Here is an 18,376-nt window from a genome sequence, read left to right as displayed (position 1 = left end):
CCCCCGGCTCCCGGCACCGCGGCCCAGCGCATCCCCCCGGCGGCCCGACCCCGCGGCCCCGGCCCGGCACTGCGCCCTTGGACCCCGGCCCGGCCCCGCGACCCCGGCCCAGCCCTCCCTCCCGATTTTCCCGGACATGCCTGGCTTTTGGGGATTTCCCCCCGACGGGGATTTGAGCCCCCAAAAGCCGGACATGTCCGGGAAAATCCGGACGTATGGTAACCCTAACTTATTTATTTTATAGACTTATAAAAACAATTTTAAATAATCCCAAAACCATTATGTTATCTTGTAACTACTGTCTCCACCACATTCCTTAGGGGTGTCTTAAATCTCACTGTCAGCAAAAAAAATTTCTGATATTCAGCATAAATTTTCAGTCTCATCCCACTACTTAAAGCTCTTTGAAGCATGCACAATTACTCTCCTTCCTTGCTGATCACACCCTTCAAATATTTGTAGGTATGGCCATTGCTTAAGGCAGCTACATGTTGAGGTCAGGTTTTCTGTGTTAAATGTGCACAATTATGCATATGCATTTGCTTTCCACACTTACGACCACAAACACCTGATTTTTTTGAGTGTGTGCATGCACATGACCATTTAGCTAACAGAATGTCAAAGCTTGGCATGCCTTTGTATGTGTCCATTTGTTATGTGTTCAAACAGCGAATCCATACATATCCATCAGTGCCTAGGTATTTGTACATGAATAGTGGCAATATGGGTTTTTGGTCTTGTATGACCTGATCCATCTCACATTAGAGTGAGTGAAAATCTTTCCATTGACATTAATGAGTCATGAATTGGGCTTCTCATGTGTATTAATAAAGTAATCTCTTTAGACCCTGGGGCATTTTATATCTGTTTGGTAATGGGGTGCTCAGCACTGAACATAACATTCCACGTGTGGTCTCACTAGGGAAGTATAAAGAAAAACTCTGTGTCCCTGCCTTTGACGGGATGCCTCTGCATATGCAGATGAAAAATCTCTTTGCCCTTTTCTGATGCTTTATTACAACTATTTAACCTTGAAGTGGAAAAAAGCACTACAGAAGAAATCTGTTATTTCATATTGTAGCTAGCATACAAAATGCGTAAAGCTACCTTTATGTCCTGCCCCCTCTCCTCTGGATTTGTTTTGATCATCAGCCAGATCAGAGAATTCAGCCTTTTTTAAAATCTATCCTGGTTTGCATTCTACATGCAGTAATAATTTCAGTGGCAGCCATATAGGTGTTGTTCTGTTGGGAAAATCACTTTATATTGATATACTTCTTGTGAAACAAACAGAACATAACAGCAACACAGAAAGCTGGCAGTGGAAGCATGAAGTCCTTTATGTACAAACAGAGAAGTTGTAATCATTTTGAATGGCAGATTATTTATAGATGGCTTTAAAAAGGAAATGTGAGACCCTAAAACTAATGTGCAAAAGAATGCAAGAGGAAATCCTATGAACAAGATTATGCAGCATGGTAGGTTTTCTGTTGCTAATCTATAGGCTATAAAGGAATTCACTGCCAAACCTTATGCCTGTTAATAAAGAAGTCCACAGCCTAATCCCAAATGCACGTTAAAAATTCAAATGAAGCAGAATAATTTTAATAGTAAAAAGAATCTTTGGTGTCTTTTGATGGAAAAATATCTTACTAAATCTTGAATTTGCAAACTCAGATGTTGTATCACTGTAGCTACATCTTTAGAAAGCTGTCACCCAGTAAAGTGTTTTTTGTATATTTTTTTGTTTTGAATATTTGCTTATGCAAATATAAGCTTGAGAATTTATACATTGGGGAAAAAAAAAAAGAAAATTCTCCTCTTTTTTTAAGATTCCAGTACCAGTCACAACTCTGCCCAACCTCCACATATGGGCTGGAGACCCTGTGCTCCTGCCAGTCCTTCTATTCCCCCTCTCAATACAGAGTGAGCTGAGATTATATTATGTAAGAAGAAGTTGTAATGAATTTGTGCCAGGATATAGAGTTAAGGTTGTCATGGCAGCAATAGAGGGAGAGGGCTTCTGGCCTCTGTGATGTCTTCTGCTTTCAAATCCAAACAGGTAATGACAGATGTTGGAAACCACTCAGAATTCCCTCAGTTGTCACGCTGGAATTTCAAAATTGAGGGTGACAAACTTGTGTGTGAGACCAGGAATTTTTACTTGTATGTACTGCAATCAGTCATAAAACGACAGGGTTACTTAGGGCTAGTCTACACTGGCAACGCTTTAACGTGGCTTGTGTGGTCACGGCAGAGCACTGGGAGAGAGCTCTCCCAGCACTCTAAAAAAACCACCTCCACAAGAGGCATAGCTACCAGCGCTGGGAGCGCGACTCCCAGCGCTGGTGCACTGTTTACACTGGCGCTTTACAGCACTGAAACTTGCTGCGCTCAGAGGGATGTTTTTTCACACCCTGAGCGAGAAAGTTGCAGCGCTGAAAATTGCCAGTGTAGACAAGCCCTTAGACTGTAAGCTCCTTGGGGCAGAAGCTCTCTTTGTCCTGTGTTTGTAGGATCATGGTCCCTAGGTGTTTCCTTATTACAAATAATAATAATAATAGTGTTCATTGCAACACAAGCAGAATATTTATTTTTGTTGCAAATAAATAAATGTTTGAGATTTATGCTGAAATCTCTGTGTCCTTGGTCCTGAAATACCACAGGTTTTATTGAGTCTGAGGAGTGAGATCTGCAAGACAGGCTCCTGCAGGCAGCTCCAGGTCGGGGCAGGGGACCAGGTTTATAAGGGGACTTATGCTGAACTGTTTTCTCGCTATGAAATAAAATGCAACCTTGAAGAAAAGGGACTGAAATCCTGCTGAGAGTGGTTTTTGACCAATGGTTTTTGACCAATAGTAAGAACTACTCTTGGCGGTGTTTACAGATTGGGCCCCAGGAAAATCCACCCAATTTAAAAACAAAAACCAGAAGCATAATTTTCTTTTTTGTAGAAAGACCAACAAAGCCAAACCACACTTCATCCTACACAGAATATAAGAAAAAGGTCATGTCCCAAGAGACCTCATATTGTATAACTCCTGTACTGAACTCTCTCATTGGCTAAGTAACATTTAATGTCACAAGGAATCTAGACTCCTGAGCAAAACTATGGAGCCCACAGAATTCAGTATCCCCCCAAAATTGAGGTGAACAAATTTCATTACATTAAAAAAAAGAGTATTCTTACTTTACAGGCCTGGCAGCCTAAGATAATTCCCTGTACATACATTGGCATGTGCTTGGGAGGGCAGAGCTCATCAACTACAGGCCAAGCTGCTTATGGCCACAACAGATGGCTCTTTTCCCTCCACAGCAGGAACTATTGTATATGCACAGGTTTGTTTCCCCCATCCATAGTCAAACTCCAGCTTAAGCTAGATTGGGAATTTTGTTTCTGAGGTTCAGAAGCATGCAACATCAGCTAAACTGTTCTTGTCAAAGCCTTTGGGGATGTTTAAACTTTTGGGTTAGCATCATTTGGAACTGTAGATTACTTTAAATTAATAATGTGTAGAAAAAAACAGCTAGTCCTCCTCCACCCCCCACCCCCACCCCCACCCCCGGAAAGCATATCATTCTTCATAGTTATATAATTTTTAAAAATGTTTGCTATATCGAAGGGGCAAGTGAAAATTTGGCCCAAAATTTAGATGATGTCGAAACAAACTTTTACTCAAATTCTAAACCCAAAGAAATGTTTTGATAACAGAATTTTAAAAATTCAGCTACCTCTCCGTTGTGTTCTAACAGTGTGGCTGGGACCACGTTGTATTTAACCAGTTCTTGAAAACTATACTCCAGTGTGAGTATATTTGGCAAGGCTAGTAATGGACCCCAATGCCAAAGACTTGTAATCAGTTTCCATCAGCTTTACCACTGTCTCTAACAATCAGAAAAACTCCTCTGTGTTTAAAATGGTAAAAGTTTTGCTTAAATATTTGTTCTTTCCTTAAGACAGAGTGTGTTTTGTGTGTTTCAAGTTTTGACACCAAACCTTTCACTTATATGGGTGCTAATTAATTAAAATCTTGATCTTAAAAAAAAATATTAAAAACCAAAGAATTCAAGTGTAGTTCTTGTCTGGAAAGTGACTCTTGCTCATAATGACATAGGTGGGTTCCATGTTTATTGTCTTTCAATGACTCCAAATCAATTTTGCTCAGTTGACAAATACTGTAAAAAGAATAATTTTTTTCCCTAATGTTTACCATGCATCATCACCATTTAAAAAAAAAAATGCTGCAATTGGCATTTAGGTCCCTATCTTGTAAAGAGAACTGGGCAGGCAGATTCCTGCTTCCTCATGGTTCTTGTTGCAGGATTAGGGTTGTTGCTGATGTATGAAGGAAAATGGATTCCAGCTCTGGCTTCCAGAACTTTTACTTATGCTGTAGTCCTAACAGGAGTGAAAACAATTTTTTTGTCCAAAAGTTGCACATCAGTAATTAAGAGTATCCAGGAGCAGAGCTGCTGAGTAAAGGTGCCGTTTTGTTTGCATAGTCTCTTTTTTGACTGTGACAGCAGCTCAAATTGATGGTAAGTAAACTCCTCAACATATGACTTTTTCAGAATGCTGCACTGTGTGCAAAGCAGCTGCAGGCTTCTTAAAGGTGTGCAGCCTAGCATTCCAGATTCCATCCCAAGGCTCAATATAGCCAAACCGCATAGTGACTAATAATGGCTTTTCTTCCCTTCCTTATGTCACTTTTTAGGTGTGAAAATTTGCGTGTGTACAAGCTGGGCCTCTTTTCAGGTCTTTGGTGGATGTTAGCACTTTTCTGCTGGATCAGTGACAAAGCATTTTGTGAGATCTGGTCTTCATTTAACTTTCCGTATTTGCACTGTGTATGGTAAGTACTGTGTGTAAACTCTGTTGTTTCATTTAAAGAAAAGAAGCCCTTAATACAGATGTATGCACGTAGGCTGTCTTGTGCATTGTCTGTTGTTCCTGTCACCATGATGATCAGCTTTACTAGTAAGACTCCCAACCAGTAGTGTTCACACATCCCATCCACTTGATAGATATATGTGCCCTCCTGGTCTATTTAGTTTCTGCAGACTCTAACTTCACTTTTAATGAAAACTAAGTTTCTAGGCTTTACAAATGCTGAAATAACCTTCCAAGTGTAAACCAATGCAATCTTATCAGTCTGAAACAATGGGTCTGAGAGGTGACAAATCTCTGCATCCTTAAAAAAAGCCATGACAGCAGACAGGTAGACAAGGAAGGTCAGAGCTCACTCCTTCACACCTATCCACCTGTGAGCAAAAGTCCCTTTTATTCAAGACCATACTCTCAACGTTCTTCCCCAAACTCTGTGTAAGTGTCTTTTGCAGCATATTCAAAGGTCATCAAGTTTGGACCAAGAATGCTACAATTCATTGCATATTTGTAGTATAGTTATCTATATGCTACATCTTGTTAGTCCTAAGAGGACAGGGATTGACACTATCCAGGCTCAGGAGGGACAGGAGAAAAGGGTAGGGACTGATTAGTCTGAAAACTTGGTGATATATTTGATATCTTTACTGAATCCACGTGATTTTTTTTCTTTGTTTTTCATTCTCCTCAGGCACATTCTCATTTGCCTTGCTGCTTATCTAGGCTGTGTCTGTTTTGCCTACTTCGATGCTGCCTCCGAGATCCCTGAACAGGGCCCTGTCATAAAGTTCTGGCCCAGTGAAAAATGGGCTTTCATTGGTGTCCCCTATGTCACCCTCCTCTGCGCACATAAGAAATCACCTGTGAAGATTACATGAAATCAAGCACCTAGTGGAGGGGACAATCTATTTATTTTTTCATCACAGACTGTACTTAGGTCAAGGTAGTGGCTAGGGTTGTTTTTTCTGACTTCTATGCATATGGTATTCACAAGTGTTTTGTTAATACATAGTAAAATATGACCTTTCCTCACTTTTCTGGAGAGGAGGCCAGAAGGTTTATTGTGGTGCTCCTGAACATTTATATTAGAACTCTGTATTGACACTGGTTGGGTTTGTTTTGCACTCTGTTTTTGATGTAGCATCCATCATGGTATACCGGTAATTCTTTCCAAATATCAAAGTTAAGGCTATTTTTCAAGGTTGGCCAAAACTGCTGACTGTAAGAGACTGATTCTCTTTTCATGTTGGTTCTGCCAGAGCTCTATTTAGTGAAGGAACAGTGAGGGGGACAAAGGTGCCTTTAAGCCATCTTTGTGCCTCCTCTATTCTGTGCCCAGCTCCGAGTATACGTTAGAGCAATCTTGAGCGTACTTTAATTTGCACCTGGATGCATTTAGCCATAAGTTGTCATGGTGGTATTCCAGCGATGTTTTTTTCCAAAGTCATGTCTCCACATATGGACTGCAGAGGGGGGTAGTGTAGAGCCATTGTGGCAGCTCTGCACTGCATGGGAAATTCCCCAGTTGCTAAATACATTAGCAGAGCTGCAGAAGAGGATGGCAACAAAGGAAAATCGGACCCAGAATTGTTACACTGGTATAAAACAAGAGTAAGTGAGACAAGGAACAGGCCTTAAATCCAAATAAGAAATTCAGGAACCCTAAATTCCTAATGTTTTCCTCAAACAGTTCAGAATGGAATGACGGTGTCTTTTGGCTAAATTATCTACAGGATGCTAATGAGTATCAGCTTGTGTGGTGTGTAGCGGAACCTGGTAGCCATTACAAACGTATTTAAAAATGTATATATTCCCAATAAGCATATGAAGATGGTTATAAAAATCCCCTTCTATCTCTGGGCTTAAACTTTACCACATCTGGAGAAAAAAGATTAAAGGGTGAGACTTTCAAAAGCATTTGATATTGGCCTAACTGCTCCCACAAAATTATATGGGAGTTGTACCAATAACTTCAATGGGAGCAGTGTTCAGCCAATACTGAGCAGTTTTGAAAATCCCACCCTAAACTATTAACACTAAAATTTGGATTAAACTATTAATAAATAAAACAAAACCTTAGACTCCAAGTCCAGTTGGTGAGAGTTGGTTTCTGACTAAAGCCTTTCAAGTAGAAATGAAGCAGTTGTATCCTAATGCCCTAGTAGTTGTATTTAGTAAAGGTAAATGACAACTTAAAATCATATTTAGGGCCTGCATGTCCTTCCAATAAGCAGTGAAGTTTAAAACTTCAATGATTACATTCTTTGAAGGAATGTGTGGTATAATTTTTGCCATTTGTATCAACCTGTCTTGTAAAACATTAGGGACAGTCCAAAGGGGTTGTATCTGAATCCAGTTTGGTTTTAAGGCTGCTGTTTGGTTTTGACTCCTAGTTAGGGCTATGGTTGAAAGTCACTTGCACTGAAATATTGCAAGCTGTTTTCACAAGTTTTTAGGACAAAATGATGCAAGGAAGGAGTCACTGATTTTCTGAGACTTCTACCATCTTTAACTATTGTGATCAGCTGTTCTTGAGAGAGAAGGACCTTACTGTTTGAGATTCAAATCAATACCAAAACTAGGGGTGGGGCTTCAAGGAATTGGATTTGAGGTTCTGGTTATGACCTGCCTCTCTAAAATATTTAACTTCTAAGCAATATCTTACTTTGTCACCAATACTAGGCTCCAATGTGAAATAATCTCTAATGTAATATAGAAAGTTCCCCTCCATTTAAAATATATATTGCTACTTGCAGTGATAAAAGTTGATCCTTAGTTTTACAATATATATTTTGAAAAATCAAACTGAAGTGCTCATACAACATTAGTTTATTCCAGTTTGTTAAATATGCAAATATAATAATTGTTATAGCTGTAATAATTATGCTTTTCCAGTTAGCTGAGGCCTTTATTGCTTTACTTGGGATGAATTTGGGAGTTGTGAATGTTACCTAGATTTTGGTCTGTATATAGCCTCAGGGATATTTCTGTTTTAACCTTATTCTAACACCTAACACTTAATTTGGATTAGATGGGAAGTGTGTTGTGTGGTTTTAGGAAGCAAGGCATGGTAACTTACGACAAGTGTTCCAGAGCTCTTTGGTGGAACCAACTCTTCAATATCACATACTGAGGGCCTGATTCTTTGCTATCTTATATCAGTGTTGGCTCCATTGGTTTCAGTGGAGTCACTTCTGACCACACCGGTGTAAGCAAGAGGAGAACTGGGTCCTGGAACTTTAAGCATTCTCTTACACTTGGCTGCTGTGGTCACAGAAATGTACTTTATAACAGTTTTTACTTGAGAATATGCTACTGAGAGATGAAAACCCAGATCCTCTGCTATGGAATGGTGCAGCTCTTGTGGAGCAGGGGCAAGGGAGGATGTGCAAAGATCTGCGCCCCCAGTGCTGGTCTGGGTGTATGTTGGTCTGGCCCCCTGGTGTAGCTTAAGTCAGCTGGGTGTAGAGAAGCCTCAGCTAAACCCTGTATCCCAACAGCAGGGAGGGGAAGGAGGGTGAAGGAGCCACTACCTTGGATCTACAGCAGCAGAGGGTTCCCATATACGAGGCTGTACCTCCCTTTGTCAGCTATGCTAGACTTAGGGCCAAAATCTGCCTGTGGTGAAGTGAATATTGTACACTGGAGGGTCTGATACAAATAGTCCTGTAGAAAAACATAGACCATTTCAGCCCAAATGCTACTGCATTCTTTATTACAGAAATACAAAGGGAGGAAGCATCCCCAAAGTCTGAAGAAAGTGATATGTCACACTAGATTGATCAGCCCTTCCCATTTCAAGGGCCACTGTCTGTGCCAGAATAAACACATTCTTCTATTTATTAGAACATGGTTCTAGAGGAAAGACAAATATAACACGGTATGAACCAAATCGTACTCTGCCCCAATGAACACGTTAGTTTAATTGGAAAAATCATTAGTGACTAAGGGGATGAAAAGACACAGCCTGATTCTTAACTGCCCTGCACCTTGTGTTGTTATTTCCACCAGTGCAAAGTGCTACCAAAGCACTGCTATCAATGACCACATGAGATACAGGGCAGTTGAGAAGCAGACACCTTAAAGCCATAAACTCTTTCCCCATTAGTGACTCTTTCAATCTTCTTAAATTACAGTGGGGTTTTTTCTCTCTCTCTCCTTGCAGTTTTCAGAGTAGCAGCCGTGTTAGTCTGTATCCGCAAAAGGAACAGGAGTACTTGTGACACCTTAGAGACTAACAAATTTATTTGAGCATAAACTTTCGTGGGCTAAAATCCACTTCATATATATATCCTCCTACTGTATTTTCCACTACATGCATCCGATGAAGTGGGTTTTAGCCCACGAAAGCTTATGCTCAAATAAATTTGTTAGTCTCGAAGGTGCCACAAGTACTCCTGTTCTCCTTGCAGTATATATCATTTAGGCTGGGGGGAGAGGGGACGACCTCTTTTAAGCAGGTCCAATCCTGTTCCCATTAAAATCCATGGTAGAACACTAATTGGTTTGCAGGAGCAGGGAGTTATTTCCCTATGTTTCAGAAGTATAACAAAAACCAAGTAGAGGTGGAATACCCAGAGGCCCATATTTTCAACAGCATCCTTTGATTTTTGGGGGGGGGGGTGCCCAATTTGAGGCACATAGGGCTTGATTTTCAGAGGTGTTGGGTGCCCAGAGCACTAGATGAAATTAGAGGGAGCTGCAGAACATCTGACAAATCACATGCTAGCGGTTAGATTTTGTGTGGCCCCTCTAAGAAGTGTAGCAGATAACTCTGAATCTAGGGGGAAGATGATTAAGGCAGCCTTAACTGTCTTTGCACTATCCTGATCCTTGGCTGCTCCAGGGACTGAAACGGCCCCCAGAATAACTTAGACCCCCCAGGGCTATGTAAGTCATGTCAGACTCCCATCACTGCCCTATGGGTACAGCCCTACCAAATTCACGGTCCATTTTGGTCAATTTCATGGTCATAGGATTTAAAAAATCGTAAATTTCATTATTTTAGCTATTTAAATCTGAAATTTCATGGTGGTGTAATTGTAGGGATCCTAACCCAAAAAGGACATGTGGGCCAGGTCACAAGGTTATTGTAGGGAGAGTTGTGGTACTGCTACCCTTACTTCTGTGCTGCTGCAGGTGGCGATGGTGCCTTCAGAGCTGGGTAGCTGGAGAGCGGTGGCTGCTGGCCGGGAGCCCAGCTCTGAAGGCAGAGCCGCCACCAATAGGGATCACATAGTATGGTATGCCACCCTTACTTCTGCAGAGCTGGGTCCTCAGTCAGAAGCTGCCACTCTCTGGCCGCCCAGCTTTGAAGGCAGCAACGTAGAAGTAAAGGTGGCATGGTATGGTATTGCCACCCTTCTGCGCTGCTGCTGGCGTGGCGCTGCCTCCAGAGCTGGGCGTCCAGTTGATAGCTGCCGCTCTCCAGCCACCCAGCTCTGAAGGCAGCACAAAAGTAAGGGTGGCAATACCATGACCCACCGCTAAAATAACCTTGTGACCTCCCTGCAACTCCCTTTTGGGTCAGGACCCCCAATTTGAGAAACGCTGGTCTCCCCTGTGAAATCTGTATGGTATAGGGTAAAAGCACACACAAGACCAGATTTCATGGGGAGAGACCAGATTTCACAATCTGTGACGCATTTTTCTCTGCCGTGAATTTGGTAGGGCTCTACCTATGGGTCACAGCACTACCTGGAATCTTGACAGTATAGCATGTCATGGTCCTGTCCTCCAGTTCACCCCTCCCACTCCTGGACCCACCCTCAGTACACCCCCTATGTCACGGTTTGTGAGAGGATCCTCACAGGGCAGCCTTATAGCTGTCTTGTGCAGTGCTGCACTGGAGGAAACCTCGCTTAGCTGGAACTGGGGCTTTCAAGCTTCTTTATGCCTGTCCAGTCCATTTTACTCCGTGTAAAGGGGCCAGAGTGGGAGTGAGGATTTCACCCTAGGTGTGTCAATATGGGCACCCCAGAACTAGGGTTCACATTTTGCCAATAACATGTAATAAAAACAAATACAAATCTGCTGTGGAACAAGAAGAAGTAAAATTAGTGGTTTAGCAATATAAAGCGAAGATGCTGTCTCATACCAGCAGGCTTCACGCTAGCCTTTAGCTGATAACATAAACCACATTTGTTAACACTGATTGGCGTTAAGATACAGAGTATTTGTTAGTACTCAAAATAACCATGACAATGCAAATAATTGTGAACACATCAGAATTATATGTAAAATGTATAGTACATTCCCATAAACTTGAAAAATAGGTGTTAAGCATTTGGCGTTTCTGAAACGTATTAAAGCCTGAATAGATAGAAATGAGCATAGAGACCACCCTCAATCCTTAAATTAAATTCTGAATTCAGTGGTTAGTGTTTTCCACCAATATGATTTTTTCCCCTCAACATTCTAGGCCAGATCCGCAGCACTTCTTTGAGCAGCTTCAGCACGTAATAAAGGACCATGAAGCCAACTTAGCTAGTTACTTGGGGAAATCCCTGGGTGATATAGAGCCAGTGACAGCTGCATGCTTCTCATCTTTGCACCCCATTCCTAGGGAAAAGAGCATGGGGCCAGTCACTGCACTCTGACTACCCAGCTGCTGGAATGGCCCCTTAAGGCTGTGAATAGCTGGGTACAATTTAGAGCAGCACTGAACATCTGGGCTGTTCTAAGTTGTGCTGTGGGTGGGTGTCTGAATAGCACCAGGGAGGCACTAGGATCAGGAAGACTCAAAAGACTTGTGAATTCACATTTGCCCTTCTCACATCCCACCAATCCTACACTAAGGCCAGCTCTGCCAGACAGGAGGACCAGGCCCTCTGTGTTAGGTAGCCGGCAGCACATTTCTGCAACTGTGGCCAAAGAATGGCACTGGACTTCAGTTTGTAAGCAGAATAGTTTAATTAGAGGGTTGACTCTCCTGTTGACTAGGGACTCGTTCGTCTTCAGATTATGTGCAATAACCTCTTTTTTTTGTAAAGACAAGTTTATATTTCCTATCTGTGTGCTAGAATAAGGCCCCTCCCCCACACACACACTTTTCAAATAAGTCTTACTGCTGGACAGAATTTGCCCAGGGACAAAAACAGGTGCACCAGCAGGTACTGGCTTTAGGAAACAATGTTTTCAATCTTACAGCTATTTGGTGGATTAGCAAATTTAAAATATTTTGACTTCATCTTCTTTGAATTCAGATAGAAAAGATATACATTCTCAGAGATAACAAGGGGCCAAATTCTGCAGCCCTTAATTGAGTCAGACTCCCACTGAAGTTAACTGGGAGTTCTGTATCCATGCTTAAAGGAAACCTATAGATTACAGGCATAGGCTGTCTTTCTCGGGAGTTTAAAGCAGGTAAGCAGCTTCCTACCTTTCTGAAAATTTTGGATCTTCTAGAATCTAAGAGTAGGATCTTACCTGTGATCACCCCCATTTTCTTCAGTGGAGCTATGTTGATTTATACCAGCCGAGGATCTGGCCCTTCTCTCTTTTGGTGTCTGTGAGAAACAAACAATTTTTAAATTAAAATCTTTTGTACACAACCTGTTTGTTAGAGTTTATATAATAATGTTTGTTACTCTCTACTATACAATTGCTGTATCCCTTCCCTCCCTCTATAAAGTTAGTGAACACTCAGTTTGTGATATTTCTCAGGTATTAAAATAGTTTTACTACCAGCTCTTCATCAGAATGGTGATTCTGGAACCGATCATTTTCATATTGCCTGATAAATCCAGTTCAGATAGGGTCTTTTTAATACTGTGTACTAAACTGTTTTGTATATGGTAAGTCATTTTCAGCATTGTTTGTGAGACTCGTGATTGCTGAGGTTCACACTACTAGAAATGATGAGAATAAATTCTACTTATGCTTTTTATTAAATAAAAAAACAACTTTCCACATTTTAAGGGCAGGCTGTGAAATCCTGATCACTAATCTGACTGTTCACTGGGAAGTAGTTTATGTAAATGAGTGGCAATTGAGCATCTAGTTATCTCAGAAGTAAACGAACGCATGTACATGTACTCTGTATGATTTGTCAAACTAACCTCTGGCTTCTGTACTTGTAATATATGTTTATGCAAACAAAAAACATTCCATTCATGTACAGAAGTCTATTGCAGACCTTACTGTGTAAGGATGTATTCCACTCTAAATAAGTGCTCTCAGTCCACCTTGTTTGAATACTGACTTTTCAAAATGTAACTGTTGCACTTTAAACTCCTTATAAAATATTAAGATAATTTAATCTCTTCTGTCAACGCCACATGGTTCTTTGCTTTGTTTTAATTGTGAATTGTGGCCTAATGAGCCATAATGAAAACAGAGCTCTCTGAACTTCAAAGTAAAACTTTAACCTTTTTTCTGAACTAAGGCCCTGATTCAGGAAAGCAGCTGTATCTAGGAAAGCACTAAAGCTTTAAACATGTGCTTAGGTGCTTTCTTGAGCTGAGGCCTAAGGTCCTGATCCTGCAGACATTTAAGCACATGTGTGAATAATCTCTAGTGTGTAAAGTGACTTGAGTGCATGGGATTGAGGCCAAAGGGCCCAATCCAATTCCCATGGGAGGTGAACTGGGCCTTGTGTTTTTAGATTCAGCTAGTGTATTGGAAGACCATTATAGTTGACTATTGTTTTTAAGATTGTTGTTCAGAACCTTGATCACTTTTGTAGGGGTGTGTTCTTTATAATCAAAAATATTATTTGAGGGTATAACTATTTTAATATAAAGACTGTGTGTGTATGTATATAAATAAATACAACTTCCTTTATATAAAATTGTTAAGCCTTATGGACTTCAAAGGGTCTGATTTTCAACCCCATGCTAGAGTAATTAACCACTGGAATAATTTACCAAGTATCGTGGTTGATTCTCCATCGCTGACAGTTTTTAAATTCAGATTGGATTTGCTAAAAGATCTGCTTTAGGAATTATTTTGGGGAAGTTCTATGGCCTGTGTTATACAGGAGATCAGAGTAGATTATCATCATGGTCCCTTCTGGCCTTGGAATCTATGTGCATTTACACAGAGGCAAATGTGTGTCTACTTTTCACAGGCATATCCTGGAGGTACACAGGCATGTCCCGGAGGTAAACAGCCTTTATGCATACATGTTCTTTTAAATGCATATTTAACTTGTGCAGATATCTGAATGTATGCACAAATGTACACCTACAGGGGACTGAAAATCAGACCTAGTGTCTCTAAAAGGGGCAATAAACGTAATACCTGTATTTTCTGTTTTACTTGAAGACTATGTATTGAAAGTTTACAGAAAGTGTGTAATTATTTTGCAATATTAAATTACCTTACAAACAGAATGTGTTCTAATCTTTAAATTTCAAATGCTTATAATAATGTAAAGGACTGCATATTACAGTCAGCTATATTAATACAGGATGGTACAAGCTATACTATAGGGATAAGTTAATGCTGGTAAAGGGCAATGAAGAAGACTTTTTTACAGGTGTTTCAGGGGAGAGAGAAACCCTACATTGGCGATAAGACCGTTAATAAATGAGGCTGGAGATTCCATTACTGATTGATTAGCCTACTGGACTGATTGTGTTTTTTTATTCTTCTTTAAGAAAGTAAAGAAACATTATGGATAATTAGTGCTTTTGAGTTAAAAAATAATAATAATAAAAAAAGTAGGCAAGCAAATTCTTAGAAAAACGAGTAGTGCACAAATCAGCAGGTCCAGCTGACTTGAACTCTTTGAGGCCACAGAGAACCGGGGAAGTAGATTTTGAGGATTGAGTGAGGAAGATTATGGTACTGATCTTCAAAATAGAAAACAAGCAATTGTCAGACAGTGTTTTCTTACACAGTGAAATAATGGACACTTTCTATATCAACCTCGTCTCTGACCTTTTGTCTTACAGACAGTCTCTCCTGTGGCTGCTCACAGGGTGACTGGACTGGGATGTTGGGGCAGGGAGGGGCCCTGGTTGCTAGCACAAAGGTAGGGGGGTGTGGGTGTGGTGGGGAGAAGAGGGGAGAGTGTTTACTCTTCCCATTGCTAGTTGTAGTGTCAGGTAGCTTCACAGGAGCTCCAGGCTGTATGGTTGGTTGTTCAGGTCCAACCTGTGTGAGGAAGGGCTTAAGAAGATCAAACAGGAACATTTTGTCAGAAGTGTTGGCAAGGCATCAAAATCTCGAGTCTCTTAAATAGATCTGACCACTTCCTTTTCACTGTTCTATTTTTTTTTTTAAACACGTGCTGATGCTGTATGCAAAGAACATGGGGAAGTCCCTCTTCCCTTGCCTATGTAGCATTCCATCCCAACTGGGTCCACCCACCTTACAGTTGTCTTGCTGCCTATGGAGCCTAGATTCCACAGCCAACTTTTGACTGGAGCTGGTTAAATAATACAAGATGTGACTTTTAGATAAAGCAGGGGATCCCTTATAATTCACTTGTTTATTGTGTTTGCACTCACTTGCTGGCTATTTGCAAAAATGTGAGTAATTCAAAGAACTTTATGAATTTTTGCATAAAAGGTTATTCATCCAAGAATTTGTAAGATTTACATTATTATTTTAAAAGTTTCAAACATCCAATCAGGATGCAAAACCATCTGATTTTAGGTGAATAATTGCATACCATGGACAAGAAACAGTCAATATTGTTCTGTGAATAGGTAGGAATAAATGTTTGTCAGAAATGGAATCCGTTCACAAACAGGAAGAAAGGGCTCTTTGCTGGATAGCTTATTCACATTGTATAATTTCTACACTTCTGTGTAGATCTATGTATTTCCTTCTGTCTTGAAAAATACACTGAAACCTCCAGTTCACAGAGCATCCTCTTCAATAACAACTCTAGGTCTCTGCAAGCAAACATATGGTAAAACCCATGTGAAAACCACAGGCCTAGATGTTCTTACGTATGTGGCTCACTCAGAGAGGCAATTGCTGCAGTTGTGGTTAGCCAGGTGTCACAGACCGAGTTGCTGAGTTGATTATAAACTACTCGGTCATACAGGGTTGCTGTCATATCTACAGATATTTTTTCCACATCCCTTTGGCCAGGCAGCAGAATCTTCATCCAACATTAATGGAGCACCGCAGAAGTGGACAATGGGAGAACTTGAGCATCAGGTTATAAAACATGTTACCTCTAACAAGAGAAAAATAACAACACTTTATCCCCCAGATTATAAACACACTTTACCTTTGGTTTTATGAACAACTAACTACTCTGAGGGAAATGATGTTAAATTATTTCCCTCCCATTTTGAGGCTCAGACACATTGTACAAGTATGCATAGTGTGCCACATTGTACAGGTGTATACAACAGTGCACCTCTGACTTATTGTTTATATTTATATTTCCCTGCTTGGCCAAACAGCATCCACAGGGATGAGGTCTCTGAACTTGATACATTATTTAAATAATCAAAGGTGGTGTTGGTAACTTATTTACTATTTATCTTACTTACAGTAGCAGCTAGAATCCCAGTCATGGACCAGCTCCCCAATGTGCTAGGTGCAGCACAAACAGAGAACAAAAAGGCCATCCCTGGGCTTACAACCTAAGTAAATCTAGATAAGGGAATTTGTTTAAAATGTGATTTTAAATCTGATGGTTTGTGTCTCTCAAAAAAACCTAATCAGATATTTGCACCACAAGATGGCAATGTTTCACTAAATGCAAGCTGTGAATGAATACAGTTATTCACAACCCATAAGGGATTTCAAACTGATGTTAAAACATGCAGGGGAAAGCTGAGAAACTTAACATCTTTAATGAAATTAGCTAAGGAAACCTCTTTACCTTAAAAAAACCCCAAAACAAAATAGACTATGCAGGGTCATTTTCTACTTCAGTACTGACTATAAATGTATAGTATGTATAGAAGGATTCCCAGTAGAGGATGACATGGTTTACAGAAGCTATCCAGCATTGGAACATAGTGCTAAATAGAACAAATACATTATTCCAGCATTTTCCCTTCTCCCTACGCTTGACGTTAGGAATATTACCTGCGTTTTAACTACTATAGAGCCAGCAGATGGCGCTCTAGGGTAACAAAGCATCATTCCTGCATACATCTATATAGGAATGACTTAAAAAGCAAACAGATACCCCCACTTTCCACAGCCCTCCCCTACTGCATCATCTTGACTTCCTTCTACCAGCACCTATAATACAGTGAGGCACATAAAATCTCCTCCTAGGTTGGTATATTTTGCCCTATAGAATCAGTTCTGTACTTGCTGTTATGGTCTTTACTGATCTCTCTCCTTTTCTAATGCTGTGGGCCTCCAGCTGTGTACATTGACTCTAGTTTAACAAAAGATATCTATTTTTACATCTGTCTTAACAGCCCCTCCACCCATTCCCTGTTTTCTCTCCTCTTTTTATTGGCAGGGGATGGCTTACTCTAAATATCAGGTTTAGAACATCTAGACTTTCAAAACTACAGGCAGATATTTTGCCAAGGTCAAGTCAGACTCTGCCAGACAGATTATCCGCTGGCAGACATCTGCAAAGCTCCACTGACTTCAATGGAACGATGGCAATTTATATCAGCTGAGGATTTGGCCTTTAGTATTTATCCTTGGGAAGCAGATACATTCAGTCCCATGCATTTTCAGAGGTGACCTTAAAGCAGTTCTGTGATTTATTGTGATCCTTGTTCTGTTGTTAAAGAATTGCAAATTCTGCTTCCTACTGTGACTGATATCAGACAGGGAAAGGGGACGCAGGAGGAAGTGTCTGGGTCTGTCGACATCAATGAATTCATAATACTTTGGCAGCATGGCGATGCTTGTGCAAACCTGTACACTTTCATTTATTACTGCCACAGCGCTTTAACAACACAAGAGCACCAGGATTAATATACCAGCTAATTTGCTTGCTCAGCAAGTTGTAATAAAAGTGTGACTCACAGGATCCAGGTGGGGGCTGTTTTTCAGCAGCATAGGAGTGCTGGAGTGGATCTGATCCACGGTGCTCAGGACGCTGGGAAGAAAAAATATGATGCATTCCACTCCAGAGCCAGCAAATTAGCTGAAATGTTAATGAAACCACTGATGCAGTAACACATGACTTAACTTGACCAGATGTCCCTGTTTCCAGGTCAGTTTTACAAAATATGGTGCCTATGCACAGCCCTGACCCTTCCTTTCCACCACAACATGCATCCTAGTTTTTTCTACTTCTGAAACTCTTATCCCCTTTAACACAACAGAGCTCAGGCATGTCTGTGACTCCACAGTCTCATTTCAAGTGCTTTCTGTAACAGGGTGGCCTGCCTTTTTAAGGGTCAGTCAGCCCTGTTCAATTAGCCCTGCCACACCTGTGCTGTGTGCTGGATTTAGGAAGAGTAAAACCCATCAGTTGAGGGCTGACTGAGGAGAGAAACTGCTGCTAGCGGCAGCCAGAAGCCTGACCAAGGTCCAGGAGCTGACTGTGACCAGCTAGAGCCCTTTGTAAGAGTGTGGGCCTGGACTGAATGGATTGCTGAG

General features: G+C 40.9%; 1 protein-coding gene across 2 annotated transcripts in view; it reads left to right on the top strand.

Moving 5' to 3' along the window:
* The window catches only part of ACER2 (alkaline ceramidase 2), a 36,318-nt gene extending 27,186 nt beyond the window's left edge, over window positions 1-9,132 (top strand). For both annotated transcript variants that reach the window (XM_034773643.1, XM_034773644.1), the window contains exons 5-6: window positions 4,716-4,853; window positions 5,577-9,132. In XM_034773643.1, coding sequence (XP_034629534.1) covers window positions 4,716-4,853; window positions 5,577-5,763 — 325 coding nt within the window. In that variant the 3' untranslated portion in view covers window positions 5,764-9,132. The remainder of the gene's footprint in view (window positions 1-4,715; window positions 4,854-5,576) is intronic.
* The last annotated feature ends 9,244 nt before the right edge of the window (window positions 9,133-18,376 follow it).

Source organism: Trachemys scripta, chromosome 6, assembly GCF_013100865.1.
Source record: "Trachemys scripta elegans isolate TJP31775 chromosome 6, CAS_Tse_1.0, whole genome shotgun sequence".
NCBI lineage: Eukaryota > Metazoa > Chordata > Testudines > Emydidae > Trachemys > Trachemys scripta.
Note: the sequence above shows the minus strand (reverse complement) of the source record. Positions and strands in the feature narration are given on the sequence as shown.